Here is a 22,390-nt window from a genome sequence, read left to right as displayed (position 1 = left end):
TGGGGAGAAGTAGTAGTTTTTCAACTCTTGACTAGGGTCAGTTTACATAACACATGGAAGGGACAGGAGAATCTGAGACCGAATCTGAGGAGACCCGAGGTGCCCAAGGCCTTAGTTTAGGAACGCGGAACGCACCCTGCTTAATGCGCCTTGGAGTTTCAGCCCAGCCCACGCGAAGGATGCAGGAGCTTGCTCGATTTGCCTTTTTGGGTTTAAGCTGATGTGTCAGCAAGTGACACCCTGGTTTAAATAGGGCATCCTGGAGAGAAGTGTTTTCCTCCCTAACGGCTTCCCTAATCCTCCAGCTCCCACTGCCGCTCGAAGGTCCCGGCGGGTTTTACACCCGTCTCTTTCCAGTCGAGCTGAGCTAGCTTCCCGCGTCGCTCAGGGAAGCGCGGGCTAGGCGCGGGGGCGGGGTCCGGGCTGAGGCAGGGCCGGAGGAGGAGTTCTGCCCGGCATGGCCCCGCCTCTTCCCGAAGAGGTCCAATAGGGTGGTGGGCCCCGGAAGCCCCGCCCCGGCCCGGCCCGGCCCGGCCCGCGCGACCCGCGCCTGGCAGGCCTCGGCAGCCCGCCACCAGCCAGCCGGGAGCAGCGGCCGGCGCTCGGATCTCGCTCGCCCCGGTTCGTCCGCCCGCGCGCGCCTGCCAGCCAGCCAGCCTGCCCGCCCGCCCGCCCGCCTGTCTGCTTGGGATGGCTGGTTACCTGCGAGTCGTACGCTCGCTCTGCCGAGCCTCCGGCTCCGGGCCGGCCTGGGCGCCGGCAACCTTGACAGCCCCCAACTTGCAAGAGCAGCCGCGGCGCCACTGTGAGTGCCACGAGGAGGGTCCGGGCGGGGTGCGCGCCCGGCACCGCGACGTGGCGGCCTTCCGGGCGGGGACCAGCGAGCGCCACCTGGGACGCTCGCGGGCCGGGTACGGCAGGACAGGGCACAAAAGAGCCGGCGGACGGAGATGTGCTTCCCTGCCCCTCCTTCCAGGCCGTGCCAGGCGCAGGGGTGGGGACTTGAACGAAGGGGGCAACTGGTGGCCCGGGCGATACCAGCCCTGCTATCCCGCGCCCCTAAAAATTCCTGTAGGAGGTGCTGGGGGGTGTCGGGGCTCGGAGGGTATCCTGCCGGTTCTGCGCCCCTGGAGGGAGACAAAGCAACCGAGTGGGGGCCGGAGCGCCCGGCCCGCTTCCCCCGCGAGAGGGAGGGTCGCGCGCGGTCCCTGCTCAGACAAAGGAGGGGAGAGAAGGGGCATCCACTTCCCTTCCTTCTCAGCCAGGCACTTAGTAATCCCTCCTCGATGTCAGGCCCTCGTCTGCTATTTTTGGAGCCTTTTACGTGACAGCTGGAGGAGTGTCCTTTTAATTTTCCCCTTTTGTTTGGACGCCCCCCCCTTCTCCTTCAACGCACTTGAAGCTCCATCCTGGGGCCTCTCCTTGGCTTGACCTGCCTCTTCTCGCTAGCCAGCTCCTGCGGCGCCTGTGCTGCTGCGGAGCCCTGGCGGCCGAGCCAAAATGTCACCTTCCCAATCTTTCGTCACAGCTTCTGTGGTACTCTTAGTCCTCTGCTTGGAGAGAAGACGGCAGGCTTAGTGAGCAGGTCATAATAGGCAGGACTTAGCCTGAACTTCCATTACCAAGGCAGGGCTACGCGGTTTGGCAGGTGGGCATCGATCTGCGCCCTGGCTCTCCATCGCTGGCTACAAAAGACCAGGAACAATGTGGATCCTTTAGGTCTAATGACCGTTGTCATGGAAACCCCTATCCTGTCCTGGCCAGCAACCCCTTGGAGTGATGAAGAGGGAATGGTGTGCAGGCAGTTTGGTCTTACTGCTAGAAGTAGGTAATCTTTAACCTAGTGTGGGAGCAGCTGACAGGAGCTGGGAGGGGAGGGGAGGGGGGAGAGAAGAGCTCAGGCCCTGGCACCCCTGCTTCCCCTTTCAAGGAGAAAGGGGGCATTTCTGCTTTTATACTTATGGGACTTGTCTCTAAGGGGTCAGCCTGGCAAGTCCAAGGTTCCAAGTGTCCCCAGGCCTCAAACAAAATTTCCCATATGGCAGCACCTTCAGCAAAATATGGTGGAAATTAGCTACATTTTCCCAATTCTCCTTTTTTCTGCATGGATGGTGAAAAAAGAAACCAAAACCTCCATACGAATAAGAAAACAAAGCCCCTTTGGGGGCCTGAATTTTAGTACCAGATAAAAGAGCAGTCAGTTGCAGGTTCTAGAAGCCTCCCACCCCTAAGTGGGATTGGTTACTAATGAACTGCTTGGTTTTTGAGTTGGACGTGCAACTGTGCAATTGTGACCTCTGCTAGCTTGTTACTTGGCAACAGTGCTAGAGACAGAATACTTGGCATTTCCCTTGAAGACAAGGAAAGAATACACTTTGGCTAAAATACTCTTATGTTTTTGCTACTGGGTCATTCCCACCATGTTTTGAAACTCCTAGGCCTCCAGCAACTGCTGATGGTGGTTCTGATAAGTCAGTCTGGGGAGGTGTGGTGGGCTTGTCCCAGCTGCTCAGTGGAAGAATTACTTACCTATCTTTCCTTTGCTCAACTCCTAGCCTGGAAACTTCTTAATTTTCTCATCCTGTCCCTTAACTTTTTAGATCTTGGTGACTTGTCTGCACTCTTAGATTCCAGAGGAAATTATTTAATTGTTCAGAATTTTGCAGACCCACCGGTAGAGTTCTTGTGTATTCCCCACTGAGCCTTATTTTAGCCACATCAGATAAGACCACAGCTATCCCATCAGAGAGCTGTGTTGGGTGGTCGTGTTTAGGCCCAGTGATAGATTTTGAGGAAGAGTCTGGAAAAGCCTGGGGCCTGCCTGCCCCTCAGATCCTCTGTGTGAGGTTAAGGCCTCTTTCATGATTCCAGGATGAGGTGCAGAAAATTGCTCTCTGATTATGGGAAGCCAGCCTCTGTTGCCTGCCCTGGGGTTTACACTTCTGTAAACTCTTGTCTAAAAGGTTGGCAGATTATAAATATTAACACATGATAAATTGTGAGCTCTTCCAGGACAGAGAGGAAGATGCCACCCATGGACATTGGTGATGGTCTGGTACATTTTTTTTTTTTGTCTTTTTGTCTTTTCTAGGGCCACACCCGAGGCATATGGAGGTTCCCAGGCTAGGGGTCTAATTGGAGCTGTAGCCACTGGCCTACACCAGAGCCACAGCAACACGGGATCCGAGCCGTGTCTGAGACCTGCACCACAGCTCACAGCAACGCCAGATCCTTAACCCACTGAGCAAGGCCAGGGATCGAACCTGCAACCTCATGGTTCCTAGTCAGATTTGTTAACCACTGAGCCACCACAGAACTCCATCTGGTGCAATTTGATGGTGAGAACTCACTGCCCTCTGTGTGGAAATGCATCCCAGGATGGGGGAGGGGAGGGAGCATTTTTCCTCCAGAGGGAAGGTTAGGGCAGGGCAGCCCTTACCACAGACTGAAGCAACTGAAACTTGACATTCATTTATGGACTTCAAATATTAGGGACACTCAGAGGACACAAATATTTTGCTTCTATTATGTACTAGGTACATTCCAAGTTCTGAACTAGAGCTGGGAATAAAAGCCAAAGATTTATGCCCTTATGGAGCTTAAAGTATAATGTAGGATCCTGCTGAATAGCATAGAGAACTATAGTCACTTGTGATGAAACACGATGGAGGATAATCTGAAAAAAAGAATGTGTATATAGATATACACATGTAGGACTGGGTCACTTTGCTATACAGCAGAAATTGACAGAACATCGTAAATCAATTATAATAAAAAAATTAAAAAAAATCTAATGTAGAGATGGATGGTGAACAAGGTAGAAGTTGGCCATGTGACATGGTGACAAGAGCTGAGGAGAACCAAGTAAGCAAGCAAGATGTGGGTGACACTGGGTCGGGCGGCTAGAAAAGATCTCACTGAATGAAGTATTGCGGGAGTGAAGGACACAGGCCACTTAGTGTTCAGAAGAAGAAGGAACTGCAAGTGCCCAGGTCACAGTGGAAGAGGGCCCCTTGCTTGTGGCGGAAGCAGAAGATAAGGGGTGCATGAGGCTGGCCCAGTGCACCATGGCGAGTGATGAGAAATGAGGTCAGGAAGTGGAGGCCATGGTGGGCTTGCAGGCCATTTTTGAGGATTTTGATCTGGACTCTGAGTGAAAGAGGAGGCTTTGTAGGGTTTTGACAGGAGTGCTGATTTACATTGTAGCAGGAGCATTCTGGCTTCACGCACCTGGTAGCAAGCCATAGTCAGAATCTGGCAAGAGAGAATGGTGGCTTGGACTTGGGTAGTGGTACTGGAGTAGCTGGATCCTGGATGGTTTTTTTTTTTTTTTGTATTTTTGCTTTTTAGGGCCATACTTGCAGCATAGGGCAGTGTGGACGTTCCTAGGCTAGGGGTCAAGTTGGAGCTGCAGCTGCTGGCCTACACCACAGCCACAGCACTGTGGGATCCAGGCTGTGTCTGCAGCCCACGCTGCAGCTCATGGAAGTGCCAGATCCTTAACCCACTGAGGCCAGAGATGGAACCTGAGTCCTCACGGATGCTAGTTGAGTTCATTATCACTGAGCCACAACGGGGACTCCCCTGGATGCATCTTGAAGGAAGAGCCAATGGGATCTTTTGATGGTTTGGATGTAGGTGTGAGAGAAAAGGAGTGAAGGCTGGCACCAAAAAAACCCACAAACAAAACAAAACAAAAAACTAGAGTCTCCAGAATTGCTGCCTTGCCTTCACCCAACATGAGCTCCCAGGAGTTGGGGGCTTCCCCCACGTTCTGCTGGGCTGTGCTGGCCTGGCAGCCTCTGCTGAGAGCAGCCTGGGTAGAAATGTGGTGAACGCAATTAACTCCAGTGGCTGGCCTGGGAGGGACCTCTAGACTGGAAGCTACATCTACTCCCTTGAGTGGCAAGTAGATCCTGAAACCTGAAATGGCTTTTGAAATCCTTACTTAGTGCTCCTGCTGGGGGTTGGCCTAATGGGCCTCTTGTGACTGGTGTAATTCCATCCCACTCTCTGGCTAAGGGGATAGTGTTTGTGCAGCATGTCACCTGGAGCTTTCATGGTAGCTGTCCCACAGAAGCCTTCAGGGAGGCCCAGCCACTGTTCCTTGGATTTCAGGTCGCCTGTCACCACTTATCTCCCAGACAGGGGCAGGTGATGGGAGTGTCTTCATGGTACTGGCTGAACAGCAGACAAGGTCGCACACTCCAGTGCCTTGGGACTCTCTGGAGGGCATCTGGAGGGCATATTGCAGCCTGGAATGGAGGCCACTGTCCTTGCTATGAGCAAGCTGTGGCTCAGTGTGGCCAAAGTGACCGGTTCTTCAAGAGGGGCTGGGATTTTTTTTTTTTAGGAGCCACAACCGTGGCATGTGGAGGTTCCCAGGCTGGGGGTCAAATTGGAGCTGCAGCTGCCAGTCTACACCACAGCCACAGCCACACGGGATCCAAGCTGCATTTGTGACCTACACCACAGCTCACAGCAATGCTGGATTCTTAACTCACTGAGCAAGGCCAGGGATCAAACCCAGGTCCTTATGGTTACTAGTGGGTTCATTACCTCTGAGCCACAATGGGAACTCTGGGGCTGGATTTTTATGTAAAACTTTGTTTGTTTGTTTTTTGGACTGATTTAAATTAAAACATCAAAAAAAATTTTTTAGGAGTTCCCTCAGTGGCTCAGTGGGTTAGAGGATTCGACATTGTCACTGCCATGGCCCTGGTTGCTGCTGTGACATGAGTTCCATCCCTGGCCTGGAAACTTCAGAATGTCACAATGTGACCAAAAGAAATTTTTTTTTAATTTCTTATTTTTGATCGTGGTAAAAAATGCATAACAAAATTTCCCTCTTACCCGTTTTTATGTGTGCAGTTCAGCAGCTGTTAATTAATCACATTGTTGTTCAACAATCTCAGCAACTTTTTCAGGGTGTGAAACTGAAACTCTGTACCCTTTAAGCACCTCCCCCTCCCCCCAGCCCCTGGCAACCACAAATCTACTTTCTGTTTCTATAATTTTGACTACTGCAGGTGCTTACTTCACAGAAGTAGAAGCATACAGTATTTGTCCTTTTATGACTGGCTTCTTTCACTTAGCATGACATCCTCAAGGTTCATCTGTGTTGTGGCATGTGTCAGCATTGCCTTCCTTTTTTTTGTTTTGTTTTGTTTTTGTTTTTGCCTTTTCTAGGGCTACTCCCGAGGCATATGGAGATTCCCAGGCTAGGGGTCTAATCAGAGCTGAAGCCACTGGCCTACGCCAGAGCCACAGCAACGCGGGATCCAAGCCATGTCTGCAACCTACACCACAGCTCACAGCAATGCCAGATCCTTAACCCACTGAGCAAGGCCAGGGATCGAACCTGCAACCTCATGGTTTCTAGTCAGATTCTTTAACCACTATGCCACGTCGGGAACTCCTCATTGCCTTCCTTTTTAAGGCTGAATAACATTCCACTGTCTGTATATACCACATTTGAAAAATATTCAAGTTAAAACTTACCTCTGGGGAGTTCCTATCGTGGCACAGTGGAAACGAATCCAACTAGGAACCATGAGGTTTCGGGTTCGATCTCTGGCCTTGCTCAGTGGGTTAAGGATCTGGTGTTGCTGTGAGCTGTGGTGTAGGCCGGCAGCTTTAGCTCTGATTAGACTCCTAGCCTGGGAACCTCCATATACCACGGATGCGGCCCTCAAAAGACAAAAGACAAAAAAAAAAAACAAACTTACTTTCTGAGTAACGTTTAATAGTTGTAGAAAGCTTAGGCAAAATAGTTACTAAATCCTTACATATTCAATACCAGTTCTAATATGAGTTACTTTTCAAAAATGTTAATCACAGCTGGATTTAAGAGCATTTGGGAGAGGGTTCCCTGGTGGATCAGCAGGTTAAGGATCTAACATTGTCACTGCTGGGGCTCCGGTTACTGCTGTAGTTTGGGTTCAATCCCTGACTCTGAAACTTCTGCATGCCTCAGGTGTGCTTCCCCCTACCCTCAAAAAAAAAGCATTTGGGAAATATGGTGATGTTGTTTATATGCACATACCACATCCTAAGTCTACTGTAATCCAAAGGGAATTTGCCTTTGTGGAATTTGAAACAAAAGAACAAGTGGCCAAAGCTATTGGGTCTAAATCCATCACTAAAACATAGAAGCACTTCCCTTTTTAGTTTCAAAGCAAGTACATCTGTGTTTAGGTTGTGGGGAGCCTATTTTGGGAAAAACTTGGAATCATGAACATTAACTGTTGGGAAGAAAATTTTCCTTGCCCTTCCTGGATTCATTTCCAACAGTCGTATTCTCTTGGAGGTTCAGGTCACGTTTTGTTTCTCTCTGCATCTGTTGATGGACATTTGGGTTGCTTCCACCTCTTGGCTGCTATGAATAATTCTTTTATGAGCGGGAATGTACTATTATCTCTTGGAGACTCTGCTTTTTATTTGGGGGAACTTCCACAGCATTTGGAAGTTCCTGGGCCAGAGATCAAACCCATGGTGCAGTAGCAACCCAAGCCACTGCAGTGACAATGCTGGATCCTTAACCCTTAGGATTAAGGCTGAGCCATAAGGGAACTCCTTGAGATCCTGCTTTTAATTATTTTGGACATAGATCGAGAAGCAGGATTGCTGGATTATATGGTAATCCTATTTTTAACTTTTCGAGAAACTGCCATACTGTTTTCCATAGTGACGCCACCATTTTATATTCTCAGCAGCAAATTGCAGTTCTCATTTCTTTACATCTTTGCCAACACTTGTTACTTTATGGGTTTTTTTCCTTTTTTCCTTTTTTTTTTTTTTCCTTTTTAGGCCACACCCGGGGCATATGGAAGTTCCTAGGCTAGGAGTCGAATCAGAGCTGCAGCTAATGGTCTACGCCACAGCCACAGCAATGTGGGATCCAAGCCGCATCTAGGACCTACACCTTGGCTCACGACAACACCAGATCTTTAACCCACGAGCAAGGCCAGGGATCGAACCCACATCCTCATGGATACTAGTCAGATTCATTTCTGCTGCGCCACAACGGGGACTCCCTGCACTCCTCTTTGATAGTAGTGTTCCTCGCCCTCCCTGAAACCTGTAGGTTTTTCTTCCATACTCAGTCTTTGAGGACAGGCACTGCTGTGTTTAGGTGTTTTAGGAAGGAGTGCTTAGCACCTGGTTGTAAATAAGTGGGCCCTGTGGTTTTTGAGAGTTTGACACCTGTGTGCACAGCTGGAAGGGCTGCCTGCTGTGGTCTTGACATTGGTCTCCCATGGAGGAGGTGTGTCCACAGCCATAGGATGCTGTGCCTGAAGCTCAGAGCTTGAGGGGAGCCCAGGCTGAGGCTGAAACCTTTAGGACCAGCCCCAGATGAATCTCTCCTTAGGGATCCTGATTTTTTAATGACGCCCCATACAAGAGAAAAAAATTTGATTAGCTCCCATCAGGTTAACTCTTTGAAGATGCTGCTAAAAACTAAGCTACCTCTGGTGCAGCCCAGTAGACTTTCTCCAGGTCTTAAAGCCCTTTCCAATCAAGCTTTCCATGAGAAGAGCTGAAGGAATTTAGTAGCTTGGGTCTAAAGTAACCCTTGCATCTTGGGAAGAGTGCTGGAGCAATGCCAACTCTGTCCACCTTGTTCCCTGGGGAATTAAATATTTTGAGTCTGTGTTTGCTTTTTGCTTCCCCAAGGGCGTCCAGAGGCTGCACTTGAGCCAAGGCCCTCGGATCTGCCCTGACACCGACACAAGCCATGCTCCTTGGGCTTCATTTTTCTTCCTTTTCAGATTAGGAAAAAAATCTGTTTGCACATCTTTAGAAAGTGAGTCATTTTGCTGCACATAATCACCTTTTTCTTAGTGGGTCAGGATGTCGAGAGTCATGGCTGTGGTGTGTTTCGTGGAACAGTGATGTGTTTGAGGTCTGTTAGGCTTTGGTTACTTTTTTTTTTTTTTTTTAATGGCCACATTCACGGCGTATGGAAGTTCCTGGGCCTGGGATTGAATCAGAGCTGTGGCAATGCCAGATCCTTTAACCCACCACACCAGGCTGGGGATCAAAACCCGACCTCTGCAGTGACCTACATCCCTGCAGTCAGATTCTTTTTTTTTTTTTTCAGTCTTTTTACCTTTTCTGGGGCTGCTCCCGAGCTGTAGCTGCCAGCCTACGCCAGAGCCACAGCAACACGGGATCCGGGCCGCGTCTGCAACCTACACCACAGCTCACGGCAATGCCGGATCCTTAACCCACTGAGCAAGGCCAGGGATCGAACCTCATGGTTCCTAGTCGAATTCGTTAACCACTGCACCACAACGGGAACTCCCTGCAGTCAGATTCTTAACCCACCAGGCCGCATCGTAACCTCCCAGCTTTGGTCACTTTTGTTTTCAATGAGCCTAGGGAGCCATGCTTTGTCTTTTCCTAGGTCTCCTTTTCATAAGCATCTATCCCTTGCTGTCAGCCTAGCAGATGACACCTGGTGTTTTCAAGTGAAAATCCTTGTCCCCTCTTCTGATTTGCTGTCTAATCCTTCGTGAGATTGAAGACCCATAACTTCATCTGTAAGGACTGTGTGTAACCTAAGAGTGAGTGGATGGGCCCTAAGTCAGGGCTGAGGAGGCCCCCTTTGGGGACAGGGCCCTTTTTTCAGCGGTTCTGTTCCCATCTGAGGTTCAGCTGTGGGTGAGACTTCCTGATGCCTGAACCCGAGTTGAAGGTTTTACGGGGATCTTGCCTGCTCTCTCTGTAATTGCTGCTTCTTGCCAGGCTGTGGTGGCCTCAGCTGCTGCAGGTTTAGGTTCAACAAGCCTTACTCACAGCAGCCTGCACTGATGGATTGGATGGGCCATTTTCTTGAGTGTTCTTTGGAGTTCACTTCCCAGACCGTTGGTTTTTCTCATGAGTCAGACTTTCCTTGAAGAGCCTATGCGGCTCCAGTCTCCTCTTCCACCACCTCCCTGGGCCTGGATCAGCCGCTAGTGCTGTCCTTTGACGCATCTTTGGCAGACTAAGCCAGAGTGGACCAGGGCTTCTGGGTTCTATTCCCAGGTGCCCATGGAGGAAGGCATGAATCTTCCTGGTTCTGCTGTATTCAAGCTGTGTGAGTTTTTTTTTTCTCTCTTTTTTTTTTCTTTTGTCTTTTTGCCTTTTCTAGGGCTGCACCCGTGGCATATGGAGGTTCCCAGGCTAGGGGTCTAATCGGAGCTGTAGCCACCGGCCTACACCAGAGCCACAGCAATGTGGGATCCGAGCCTCGTCTGCGACCTACACCACAGCTCATGGCAACACTGGATCCTTAACCCACTGAGCAAGGCCAGGAATTGAACCCACTACCTCATGGTTCCTAGTTGGATTCGTTAACAACTGAGCCACTACAGGAACTCCTTTTTTTTCCTTTTATAAAGGGCCTCACCTGCAGCATATGGAGGTTCCCAGATTAGGGGTTGAATTGCAGCTGTAGCTGCTGGCCTACACCACAGCCACAACAACTGGGGATCCAAGTCTCATCTGCCACCTACACCACAGCTCATGGCAATGCGGGATTCTTAACTCACTGAACGAGGCCAGGGATTGAACCCACATCCTCATGGATACTAGTTGGGTTCATTTCCGCTGAGCCACAATGGGAACTCCTGAGCTGTGTGAGCTTTGGCAGTGACCTGATAACCTCTCTGAGCCTCTGTTAGAGATAATGGCACTCCCTTGCTGAGAGGTTTGGAGGATTAACTGTGAGGGTGTGATGTACCTTCAGGCACACGGGGGGTGCTCCATACAGTTTTCCTCCTCCTTGCAAGTTAGTCAGGCTCCCTGGTTGCAAGCAACAGAGTCAGCGATGGGCTACCTTTGAGAGGAAGTTGTTGCAAGGACATGGGAGAGCTTGCAAAATGGCAGGGACTGGACTAGAGGGGATTCGGGGCTGCCGCAGGGAACTGGGTGTCAGCAGCCTGTAGGCACCCTCTCCTGGATGCGCTGCTTGAGAAGGCGGCCCCAGCTGGCATTCATTCTATATTGGTCTCCCCTTCCATCTGTACCAGGGGAGAAAATCTGACTGGCCAGGCTGGCATCTGGCCAGTCCTAGCTGGCCATCCTCAGTGGGGGCTCCTGGTTCCCCCCGAGCGTTCTTGGAGCTGCTCCTGCAGGAGGGGGCGTGAATGCTGGCCGCTGGGCCCTGGCTGACCACTCCTCCCTCCACGGTGAAGGGTGGGGCTGGCTGGGGAGGAGAAGGGTTCCCCCACCAACCTCCCCAGAGGTGTGATGTGCTCATGTGTGCCTGGTTCTAGATGCTGACCAGAGGATCAAGGTGGCGAAGCCGGTGGTGGAGATGGACGGTGATGAGATGACCCGAATCATCTGGCAGTTCATCAAGGAGAAGGTAGTTCCCTTCTGAAATGGGCGGCCTTTCACGTGGCCAGCCAGGCTCAGAGTTCAATCCCAGCCCAGGTTTCTTGGGCCCCACTTCAGGTCACCCTGGTGGGCAGGAGTTGTCCTGTTTCTCTCCTTCTGTCTTCCCTTCTGTCATGTCTAGATCACTCATGGCTTCTAGGGCATCGGGCAGGGGACTGCCCTAAGCTGTCTTTGTCTTCTGCCAGTGCCAGAGCTTTCATGTTTTAATTATTTATTGGAGCAGAGAAAGGTTTTTTTGCAGGGCCAGCAGGAAGATGAATAGCTCGTTCCCTGCTTCCCCAAATTCTGAACTCCTCAATGGTTTCAGGGAGGTTTTGTTGTTGTTGTTGTTGTTGTTTTTTTTTTAATTTTTCCCACGCCCATGGCACGTGGAAGTTCCTGGGCCAGGGATCAAACCCTTGCCATAGCAGTGATAATGCCAGGTCCTTAACCTGCTAAGCCACCAGGCAACTCCATCGGGGAATTTTTTGTTTGTTTGTTTGTTTAAGGGCCACAAATATAACATAGGAATTTCCAAGGCTAGGGGTTGAATTGGAACTGCAGCTGCTTTAATTGCTGCCCTACATATTCTTGATTGCTCGAGCTTTGTTTCTGCTTTCCCAAATTAGTAACTGTTTGAAAATGCCATTTGCTATTCAGGAAAGTCTAGGAGGCTGAAGCCTTTATCCTGCAAATAAGAAACTGGGACCAGGAAGGTATTTGTACCTGGGAGGGTCCCCCTGGGTCCTGCTCGGTTTCAGCTAGAAGGAGCAAAATGTCCCTTTATACTTCAGAGCTGACTAATTCAATCATTTTACTAGCAAAAGTTCAGACCATATATCAGCTCATTTCTTCGATTTAAACCATTTACCAAAAGCCCAGCCACCTGTGTTTCCCTGGGCCCAGACCCTCAAGGTTCTGACTAGGAAATGCCCTCGTGACCTGTTAGACACCAAATCTTAAGTGAAAACCAGCAAAACCAGAATAAAATTTTTAGGATCATTGCATAAACAATGCGATCTGAATCTCAGGTGAACTCACTGGAACACCTGAGGAACATTAAGAAGCCAGTGGGATCAGTGGACCCAAGCTGGTCCCATGCACCAGTTCTGAGTAGACTCCAGGGGTACTCTGGTGGGTGTCTTTGATATTCTGCCAGCTAAGCCCTGCATGTTGATGAACAATTAATCAGTTGAGGGAGTTCCCTTCATGGCTCAGAGGTTAACAGCCCAACTAGGATCCATGAGGAAGGATGCCGGTTCGCTCAGTGGGTTAAGGATCTGGCGTTGCTGTGAGCTCTGGTGTAGGTTGCAGGGTCAGCTCAGATCCTGCGTTGCTGTGGTGTAGGCCGGCAGTTGTAGCTCCGATTAGTTCCCTAACCTGGGAACTTCCATATGCTGCAGGTAGGGCCCTAAAAAAAAAAAAAAAAAAAAAAAAAAAAATCAATGGAGAGAGTTCCCTGGTGGCCCTCCAGCAGGTTAAGAATCTGGTGTTGTCACTGTTATGGCTGTGGTTACCGCTTTGCATCCCTGGCCCAGGAACTTTTGCATGCTGCAGGCATAGCCAGAAAAAAAAAATCAGTTGCTCTAAGAAAGAAATGGAAATTTTTATTTGAGCCAGATTTAAGGATTATAACCTGGAAGAGCATGTCACAAAGCTTTGAGAACTGTTTCTGCCTGCATGTTTTATAAAATGTGTGCACAGAATTCCCATTGTGGCTCAGCGGGAACAAACCCGACTAGTGTCCGGTTCAATTCCTGGCTCAGTGGGTTAAGGATCTGGCATTGCTGTGAGTTGTAGTGTAGGTTGCAGACGCAGCTCGGATCCCATGTTGCTGTGACTGTGGTCTAGGTCAGCAACTGTAGACCCCTAGCCTGATTGGACCCCTAGCCTGGGAACTTCCATATGCCACACATGCGACCCTTAAACAAAAGCAAAAAAGAAAAATGTGTGCAGATTCCAAGCCGATTCTGCATGTCGTCTTGATCTCCTACATTCTGATGTGCTTCCTTGAGGGAGTGAAAGGAGGACAGGGCTGGCGTGCGGGGTGAGGACACAGCCTGCAGCTGAGCACACCACCAGCTTTCCCGAATAGTGCAGGGGTGTCACTGGGAGTCGTAGCTTGGTGTGTGTTGGAGGACATGTCTGAGCCACCATGGCTGATGGTTCCCAGGGTGGCTGCTTGGCTTCGCCAATCCACTGTGGTCTGGGTCTGCTCGGGAGGACACACTGTCACACGCAAAGTCCCCCGCGTCAGGTGTACGTCTGCATGATGGAGGTGGAGTCTTGCCATTTCTGAATGGGAGAAAGGAGGGAACCCGCTGTATCAAGAACTCTAGATGGCCTTGGACTTGGGGTTCAGCTGAATTGATGGGGGCTCGTGGTCCATGCTAGGGGTTGAGCCCTCTGAGAGCCTGTAGCCAGGTCTGCTGGCTTCTCTCCAGAGCCCCGACCTCCTGCCAGCTTTGGCCAGCCCTCTGCTGGCCTTTCCTCTTCCCCCTCCTGATGGGTGACCTCTGCCACGCCCCCACATGCCCCTGAGTCAGAGTCATCTAGGCTGATGCTATGCCCCTGCCATCTGTCTCTAGCTCATCCTGCCCCACGTGGATGTCCAGCTCAAGTATTTTGACCTGGGGCTCCCAAACCGGGACCAGACCAACGATCAGGTCACCATCGACTCCGCCTTGGCCACCCAGAAGTACAGCGTGGCTGTCAAGTGTGCCACCATCACCCCCGATGAGGCCCGTGTGGAAGGTGCGAGTGTGTGGGTGGCTGGGGCAGTGGGGGCTATGACGTGAATTCTGCCTGTGAATGCCCAGCAAACAGCAGAGCCTCGGAGCTTCCTATGGAGGAGGCTAGGGGGCGGTGGAGGGGCTGGCCTAGGTCCCCCAGTTAGGGTGTGGCCAAGCTGGGACCAGAGTCTCTGTCTCCTGCTCCCAGGCTGGTGGTGTTCCTGCCGATCTGTGTGGCTCTGGCCAGTGTGGGTGTCACCAGTCACATTGAGGAGGAGAAGGAGGAAGCCGATGCTGACCTGTCACAATAAGGACAGCCTGCCCCTCTGGCCTGCTGGATTGTTCTGCTGGCAGGTTTATAGAGACTCTGGGGCCACCTTTGTCCAGGGCCTTGTTGTGTGTCAGGCCCTATCCTGCAGGGCCTCACAATGTCTCTTGCCACTGTCTTGGCACTGAAGGTCTGCCCACTGTTCCTGTGGCCATGGCGGGGGAGGGGGGGCGCCTCTCAGAGAGGTACCCCCCCACTAGGCCTGGACTGGCTGCTGATCTGGTCTCATTCTGGGGCCTGCTCTTCAGGGTTTCATGGAATGACACCAGTGTGTGGGTAAAGGGTCTGGATTTGGAAAATTTAAGAAAGGGTGATTTAGAAAGTGCAGAGTCTCCCCACTTCCTGCAGTATGAGGGGCTGAAAGAAGCCTTCAAGACACATCTCCAGGGAGTTCCCGTTGTGGCGCAGCAGAAACGAATCCGGCTAGTAACCATGAGCATGTGGGTTTGATCCCTGGCCTTGCTCAGTGGGTTAAGGATCTGGCATTGCTGTGAGCTGTGGTGGAGGTTGCAGATGTGGCATGGATCCCATGTTGCTGTGGCTGTGGTGTAGGCCGGCAACTGTAGCTCTGATTCAACTTCTAGCTTGGGAACCTACACATGCCAAGGGTATGGCCCTAAAAAGCAAAAGAAAAAAAAAAAAGAGAGAGAGAGACACTTCTCCAAACTCTCCAGGCCTCCTTCTGTCATGCAGGTTTTCCTGACTTTAGGGGTAGAATCATTTTAGTTCTAAACTCTTCCAGCTGGTTTTCTTTAATTTCTCCAGAACCCTGGGATATGTATATATATATTCCCACCTATGGACAAGGAAGTAGAGGGTCACAGTCTTAATAATTTGGGTGAACCCGGTGGTTAGTGACAGTACTGGGGCCAGAACCAGAGTGTCTGAAGTAAGACAGGGTTCATCGGATGGAGCTGTGTCAGTATTAATAACTGCTGAGCGTTTACGTGCCAGTCACTGTTCTAGGCATTTTATCCATACATTCATTTAGTTCTCACAGCAACCCAAAAGGCCAGGTGTTTGAACAACAGCTTCATTTTGGGGGGGCTACACCCATGGCATGCATAAATTCCCAGGCCAGGGATGGAACCCATGCCACAGCACTGACCCGAGCCACTGCAGTGACAATGCCAGACCCTTAACTCTCTGAGCCACAAGAGAACTCCCAGCAACAATTTCATTTTACAGCTCAAGTTCAGCCTCTTGCCTAAGGCTCACAGTCAAGAGGTGGCAGAACTGGCACCTTGAAGCCAAGAGATCTGATTCCGGAAGCCACACGTATATTCTAGACCCTGTGTTTCCCCCTTAATGATTGTGAGGACCCCATCTGGCTGTGTTCTTGCTTGGGGTTCACATGCTGCTGGAAGGGGGCTGCAGTGGGGCTGCTTCATCTCTGTCCTCCTAGAGTTCAAACTGAAGAAGATGTGGAAGAGTCCCAATGGAACCATCCGGAATATCCTCGGGGGGACTGTTTTCCGGGAGCCCATCATCTGCAAGAACATCCCACGCCTTGTGCCTGGCTGGACCAAGCCCATCACCATTGGCAGGCACGCCCACGGCGACCAGGTGGGCCACGGTGGCCATGGGGCTCCAAGGGCCTGGGCCCCCGTCTGGAGCCCTTGGACTGAGCCGCCCTCCTGTCTCTGCAGTACAAGGCCACAGACTTTGTGGTTGACCGGGCGGGCACGTTCAAGATTGTCTTCACCCCGAAGGACGGCAGCAGTGCCAAGCAGTGGGAAGTGTACAACTTCCCCGCAGGCGGCGTGGGCATGGGCATGTACAACACGGATGAGGTGAGCAGCGGCTCCCGCGCGCCCTCCCTGTGCCTGTCTCTCTGTGTGCTCCTCTCTGGGCTGGTGGTGCTGGCTCTTCCTGCTTGGGTGGCCTGAAGAAGGTCTGCGGCCTGAGAGCAAATGCATCTTAGATCTGTTCAGAGGCCCCTGGGCATGGTCCCATTCCTGCTAGGCCAGTTGCACCTGCTCCCCCATGTCCCTGTTCCCGTTCTCAGGTGCACCTTTTTTGGGTCTTTAAGGCCGCACAAGTGCCATAAGGAAGTTCCCAGGGTAGGGGTTGAATCGGAGCTGCAGCTGCCGGCCTACACCACAGCCACAGCAGCATGGGATCCAAGCTGCCTCTGCAAACTATACCTCAGCTCATGGCAACGCCAGATCCTTAACCCACTGAGCAAGGCCAGGAATCAAACCTGTGTCCTCATGCATATTAGTTGGGTTTGTTACCTCTGAGTCATAATGGGGAACTCCTCGAGTGCACCTTTGGGGGCGTGTTCCTTGTCAGAACTCTTGGCTCACAGCAAACTGGGTAAGCACTTCTTCCCCTCCCAGCCTCCAGCTCTGGGCCTGTCTTTCCTCTGTGGTTGGCCTCATTCTCATTCTCATTCTCATGAAGAAACGGCCACCCGTGGCTCCAGGCTTATCCCGGCCGGCCCGTCTGGCTACCCTATCAGAAAAGAGCCTTTTTTGGAGTTTCTGTTGTGGAGTTCCCGTTGTGGAGCAGTGGAAACGAATCTGCCTAGCATCCAATAGGACTCAGGTTTGATCCCTGGCCTCACTCAGTGGGTCAGGGATCTGGCGTTGCGGTGAGCTGTGGTGTAGGTCATAGACACAGCTCAGATCCTGAGTTGCTTAGCTGTGGTGTAGGCTGGAAGCTGTAGCTCCAATTCACCCCCTAGCCTGGGGAACTTCCATATGCTGCAGGCGCAGCCCTAAAAAGCAAAAAAAGAAAAAAAAGCCTTTTTGCTCCTGGTTCCAGCAAAGGTATAGGCCTGGGTCACATGGGCATCTCTGAGCCAATCACGGGCCCCAGGGAGGAAGGGCTCTGATTGGATAATTGCCGGATGCACCATCAACTCTGGAGACAGGATGGTGGGCAGACAGCATCAGTCCTGCCCCAGCCATACGGTCTAAGCACTGGAGAGGGTGGTAGCTTTCCAAAGCAAAGCTGGGGGGCTGCTTCCTCCCAGGCTGGGGCAGCAGAAACAGCAGATGCTCACTTCAGAGGGGGCAAGTTAAGCCTGGCTGCCTGGGAGGGCTATGTGGAGGGATGATGTGCTGTTCTCGGGGCCTGGGACTGCCCTGGGGGACCACGCCAGGCACTGCTCTCTCCCTGCAGTCCATCTCAGGGTTCGCACACAGCTGCTTCCAGTACGCCATCCAGAAGAAGTGGCCGCTCTACATGAGCACCAAGAATACCATTCTGAAAGCCTACGACGGGCGCTTCAAAGACATCTTCCAGGAGATCTTTGAGAAGTAACGTCCTCTCCCTTTCCTACTTCCCAGGGCCCTTGGCTATACCCCCAGCTCTTACCCACCCAGGGAGGTGGCTGTCCCAGGGCCTCTGTCTCAGCTTGGAGGCTCAGGGAGGGATCCCCAACCTGTCAGCCTCCTGCCTTCTCCCCACAACAGGCCCTTTTGCTCCCAGGCACTATAAGACCGATTTCGACAAGTATAAGATCTGGTATGAGCACCGGCTCATTGATGACATGGTGGCTCAGGTCCTCAAGTCTTCGGGTGGCTTCGTGTGGGCCTGCAAGAACTACGATGGAGACGTGCAGTCGGACATCCTGGCCCAGGGTATGCTGGCAGCACCTGCTCCCCACGGGGGTGGACCGTTGGTCTTCCCTCCGTGGGGGGATTTTCAGAACCTTTTGGGAGAAAGCATCTCTAGTGTAGCAGCAGGACTGGGGCCGGCCTGGTCATTGCAGGGTCCCCTGTGGACAGCAGGGACCAGGGGCTCCCTGTTGTCTGAATGAGGAAGGATGATAAGTTAGGTTTGGACTGGGGTATTAGTAAGGCTGCCCTTCCAGACTAAGGAAGACCGAGAAATTCAGGTCCTGAAGGTGTGTCAGCCCCGAGGCTGTTCCCGTCTATGAAGAGGCCAAGTGACTCTGTTTGATTCCAGGTTTGGACTAGGTTTGGCTCCAGTAGAAAAAGGGGATTGAGCACAACCTGATGCTCTTTCAATTACAGAGAATTTGTTTTGCACCATAAATCTTTTGGATGTAGGAGAATATTAAAGATGATGGCCAACCTTTCCCAGGGCCTCGAGCATCCTGAGAGATGAGTTGGGTTGTAGCAGAAAGTCTGCTTGAAGCTCCTGGGGAAGGACCAAAAGGAATAGTCCAGTTGTGTTGGGAACCAGCGCAGGTGAGATGGTGGCAGGAGGCCACATGTGAAGTGCAGCGAGTGGAGGAGAAGCCAGGTTCTGGGAGGTGGGGCAAGGCTGGCTCCTGGTAAGGCGAAAGTGAGGCCCACCCCAGGTTGTAATAAAAAGGCAGGGGGTCTCAGTGCTTTGTAAAAACCTTTGGCTTTATTTTGAAAAGTTTGGTGTGATCCTCTCACTAGAATAATTCCCATCTAGAATGGAAGGATGAAAATCCCTAGCAGGAGTTTCCATTGTGGCTCAGTGGGTTACAAACTTGACTACGATCCATGAGGATGCCGGTTCAATCCCTGGCCTCGCTCAGAGGGTTAAGGATCTGGTGTTGCTGTGAGCTGTGGCATAGGTCGCAGGCGAGGCTCTGATCCTGCATTGCTGTGGCCTTGGCGTAGGCTGGCAGCTGTAGCTCTGATTTGACCCCTAGCCTGGGAACTTCCCTATGCCGTGGGTGTGGCCCTAAAAAGCAAAAGCAAAAAAAAAAAAAGAAAAAAAATCCCTAGCAGCCAAGAGAAAGGATGAGAGGTACCCTTAAGCGTATGAGGGTTGCTGAATATCAGGTCCCAGCTGAAAATGGAGAAGAGATTCCTACCTCCTCTGCCCCAACAGCAAAAATCCCCCCCTTTTTTTGGCCCTGCCTGTGGCATGCAGAAGTTCCCAGGTCAGGGATCAAACCTGAGCCACAGCAGTGACAACACTGGATTCTTAACCACTAGGCCACCAGGGAACTCTGGCAATAAATTCTTAGACAAATGATTTTTCCTCTAGGAGTTCCTGTTGTGACAGTGTAGAAACAAACCCATGAGGATGTGGGTTTGATCCCTGGCCTCGACCAGTGGGTTAAGGATCTGGCATTGCCATGAGCTGTGGTGGAGGTCACAGACGTGGCTCGGATCCATTGTGGCTGTGGCTGTGGCGTAGGCTGGTGACTACGGCTGCAGCTCTGATGCAGATGGATGCTAACAGGCTGAGGCTGAGCACCTGAGGTCCCCCCTGCCCTGTGCTGGGCTCTGGAGACCTGGGACAAGGGGAAACAAGCCTGAAAGATCCTCCTTCCTCTGAGTTAGAGCTGGAGGTGGGTGGAGACATAAGCTGAGAAGCAGCTGCAACAGCAGGCGGGTAGGAGGGTTCAACCCAGTGGCCTGAGGAGAGACGCTGGCACTGAGAAGGCGCTGTGCCTATTTCCAGGCTTTGGCTCCCTTGGCCTGATGACGTCTGTGCTGGTCTGCCCGGATGGCAAGACCATCGAAGCTGAGGCTGCTCATGGGACAGTCACTCGCCACTATAGGGAGCACCAGAAGGTGAGTGTGAGGACCGTGGCCTTGTGCCCGGCTACCCTGGGGGCCGGAGCCCACTGGGCCTAGGGCTGGGAGCATGGGTCTGGCCCTGTCAGTCCAGAGGTGGGCAACCGACTGGGTCCAGGTGGCTTTTGTTTTCTTTTTTGTCTTTTTAGGGCCACATCCAAGGCAAATGGAAGTTCCCAGCCTAGGGTTTGAATCACAGCCGCCAACCTATGCCACAGCCACTGCAATAGCAACACCAGATCCGAGCTGCATCTGTGACCTATGCCTGTCTTGTAGCAACACTGTCCTTAACTCACTGAGTGAGGCCAGGGATCGAACTTACATACTCAGGGATACTAGTCAGGTTCTTAACTTGCTGAGCTACAGTGGGAACTCCAGATGGCCCTTCTGTTGGCTGGTTGGCTCTTGATCCCTTTGTGACCCTTGCCCCCAGGGCCGGCCTACCAGCACCAACCCCATCGCCAGCATCTTTGCCTGGACGCGTGGCCTGGAGCACCGGGGGAAGTTGGACGGAAACCAAGACCTGATCAGGTGAGTGCAGAGGGAGGGCCTGACCGGGCTGTGGGCCCTGGCTTTGCAGAGCGGGGGGCTCTCTCACTCCGCCTCTTCCCCTGCAGGTTTGCCCAGACTCTGGAGAAGGTGTGCGTTGAGACAGTAGAGAGCGGAGCCATGACCAAGGACCTGGCGGGCTGTATCCATGGCCTCAGCAAGTGGGTGGCATGGGGTCCTGGGCAGGGCTGGCCTTCTAGGACCTCGGGGTTGGATGGAAAGAAGTCCAGGGCCCCTGTTAGAGGCCTCCTCCTGAGTCCACCTGGCTACCCGGGGCAGGACAGGTCCATGGCCCTGAGGGATGGCTTGGGCCACCTTCCCTGCACTGGGCACAGCGAGTGGGTCCATGGCCCTGAGGCTAGCCGCCCAGAACCTTGCATCCCCTGCCACACCCATCTCCCGGCTTCTCCCAGGAAAGCTTGTACCTAGTTGCTCGTTCACCTGGAAAAGCAAAGACAGGCTGTTTGCTGTTGCCCTTTGACACTGGCTGTGGGTGGCCTCTGGCCTGTCACCTGGGCATTGCCCAGGAGGGCTGCTTGCTGTCTGGACGGCCATGCTCAGGCTCTGCCCTCACAAGTGCTGCTTTCTCTGCAGTGTGAAGCTGAACGAGCACTTCCTGAACACCTCGGACTTCCTGGACACCATCAAAAGCAACCTGGACAGAGCTCTGGGCCGGCAGTAGCGGGGCGGGAGCACTGTGGGCTGCCCTGGTGGCCGGGCCGGAGCCCAGCGGGTGGCCACAGGTGCCCGCCTCCCTCCAGCGCCACTTGGCGAGGGTGAGCCTCTCAGCCCCTCTTAGGAGGCCTCTCCAGGGGCTATTTTTTTATAAGCAAGATGTTTTTAAAGTATCTGTGTGTTTCCCCTCATGGTGACATGAGGCAGGAACAGAGTGTTTTACCTCAGCCAGTGCGTGGTTCTGCGTACTGTAATTTATATTGTCCTCGGAACACATGGTGCCATGTTTAGCTACTAAAAAGCTCTTCACAAAGCGGTCTGCTGTGTCTGTCCAGGTAGGAAAGGAGGCAGAGGCCCTCAGAGGACTGGTGGATTCCATGAGGGGGGCAGGCGGGGGTGCCTCTGTGCAGTTGGGGGGGCCACGCAGCCGGAGGGGGGACTGGCTAGCAGGCCTGTGGGTTCCCTGGAATGTCCTGGTTTCTAGCCTCTTCTCCCCCCCCTTTTTTTTTTCCTCTTCTCCCTTTTGAGACTTCTGTCACTTCCCGATAGATTCCAGGTATATTTTTATTTATTTTTTTCTTTGTTGCGTTCACCCTTCTGAACATCGCTGGACTGCTTTATTTGCCCATTTCTTGGCTCTCAAAACAGGCCCCGCACAGTAGCTAGCCCCCGTTCCTTACGGCCGCCTTGGGGCTCAGGCCTGGGAGTGTGTGGGGTCCCAGTGCGGTCCAGGCCAGAGGCTTGCAAACTTGGGTTTCTCTTCACCATTCTTTAGCAAAACTAGAAAAGGAGTTGCCATCGTGGCTCAGTGGTTAACGAATCCGACTAGTATCCATGAGGTTTTGGGTTCAATCCCTGGCCTTGTTCAGTGGTTAAGGATCCGGTGTTGCCGTGAGCTGTGGTGTAGGTCGCAGACATGGCTTGGATCTGGCATGGCTGTGGTGTAGGCCGGCAGCCATGGCTCAGATTCGACCCCTAGCCTGGGAAACTCCATATGCTGCAGGTGCAGCCCTGAAAAGAAAAACACACACACAAAAAAACCCTAGAAAAACTTCATTAAGTTTCTGTAAAGCTAAACAGATCCATTTTAAGGGCTATCTTCCATGCAAGGGTTATATTCTACTTTGGAAGCATCTTGACTTGAACCCCAAGGCCATTTCCCAAATTTGGGTGGGCTCTCATGGCTCCTGAAACCCCAGAGTTGGGATCTTGGTAGCTTTGAGATGGTGTCTGGCTGCCTACCTCCACTGGCAGCTGTCTTC

The 22,390-nt window shown here is 52.2% G+C and overlaps 1 protein-coding gene across 1 annotated transcript; it reads left to right on the top strand.

Annotated features, from left to right (window-relative positions):
- The first annotated feature begins 545 nt into the window (after positions 1-545).
- On the top strand, positions 546-21,441 carry IDH2 (isocitrate dehydrogenase (NADP(+)) 2). Its single transcript, XM_047795367.1, has 11 exons — positions 546-805; positions 11,265-11,356; positions 13,956-14,121; positions 15,833-15,993; positions 16,077-16,220; positions 17,557-17,693; positions 17,866-18,017; positions 19,789-19,901; positions 20,338-20,435; positions 20,522-20,614; positions 21,048-21,441. Exons 1-11 carry the CDS (start codon positions 691-693, stop codon positions 21,133-21,135), a joined length of 1,359 nt encoding a protein of 452 aa, XP_047651323.1. The 5' UTR covers positions 546-690; the 3' UTR covers positions 21,136-21,441.
- Positions 21,442-22,390: the final 949 nt, after the last annotated feature.

This window comes from Phacochoerus africanus, chromosome 9 (genome assembly GCF_016906955.1).
Source record: "Phacochoerus africanus isolate WHEZ1 chromosome 9, ROS_Pafr_v1, whole genome shotgun sequence".
NCBI classification, from domain to species: domain Eukaryota; kingdom Metazoa; phylum Chordata; class Mammalia; order Artiodactyla; family Suidae; genus Phacochoerus; species Phacochoerus africanus.
The sequence above is the reverse complement of the archived record's forward strand: the minus strand, read 5'-3'. Positions and strand labels throughout refer to the sequence as shown.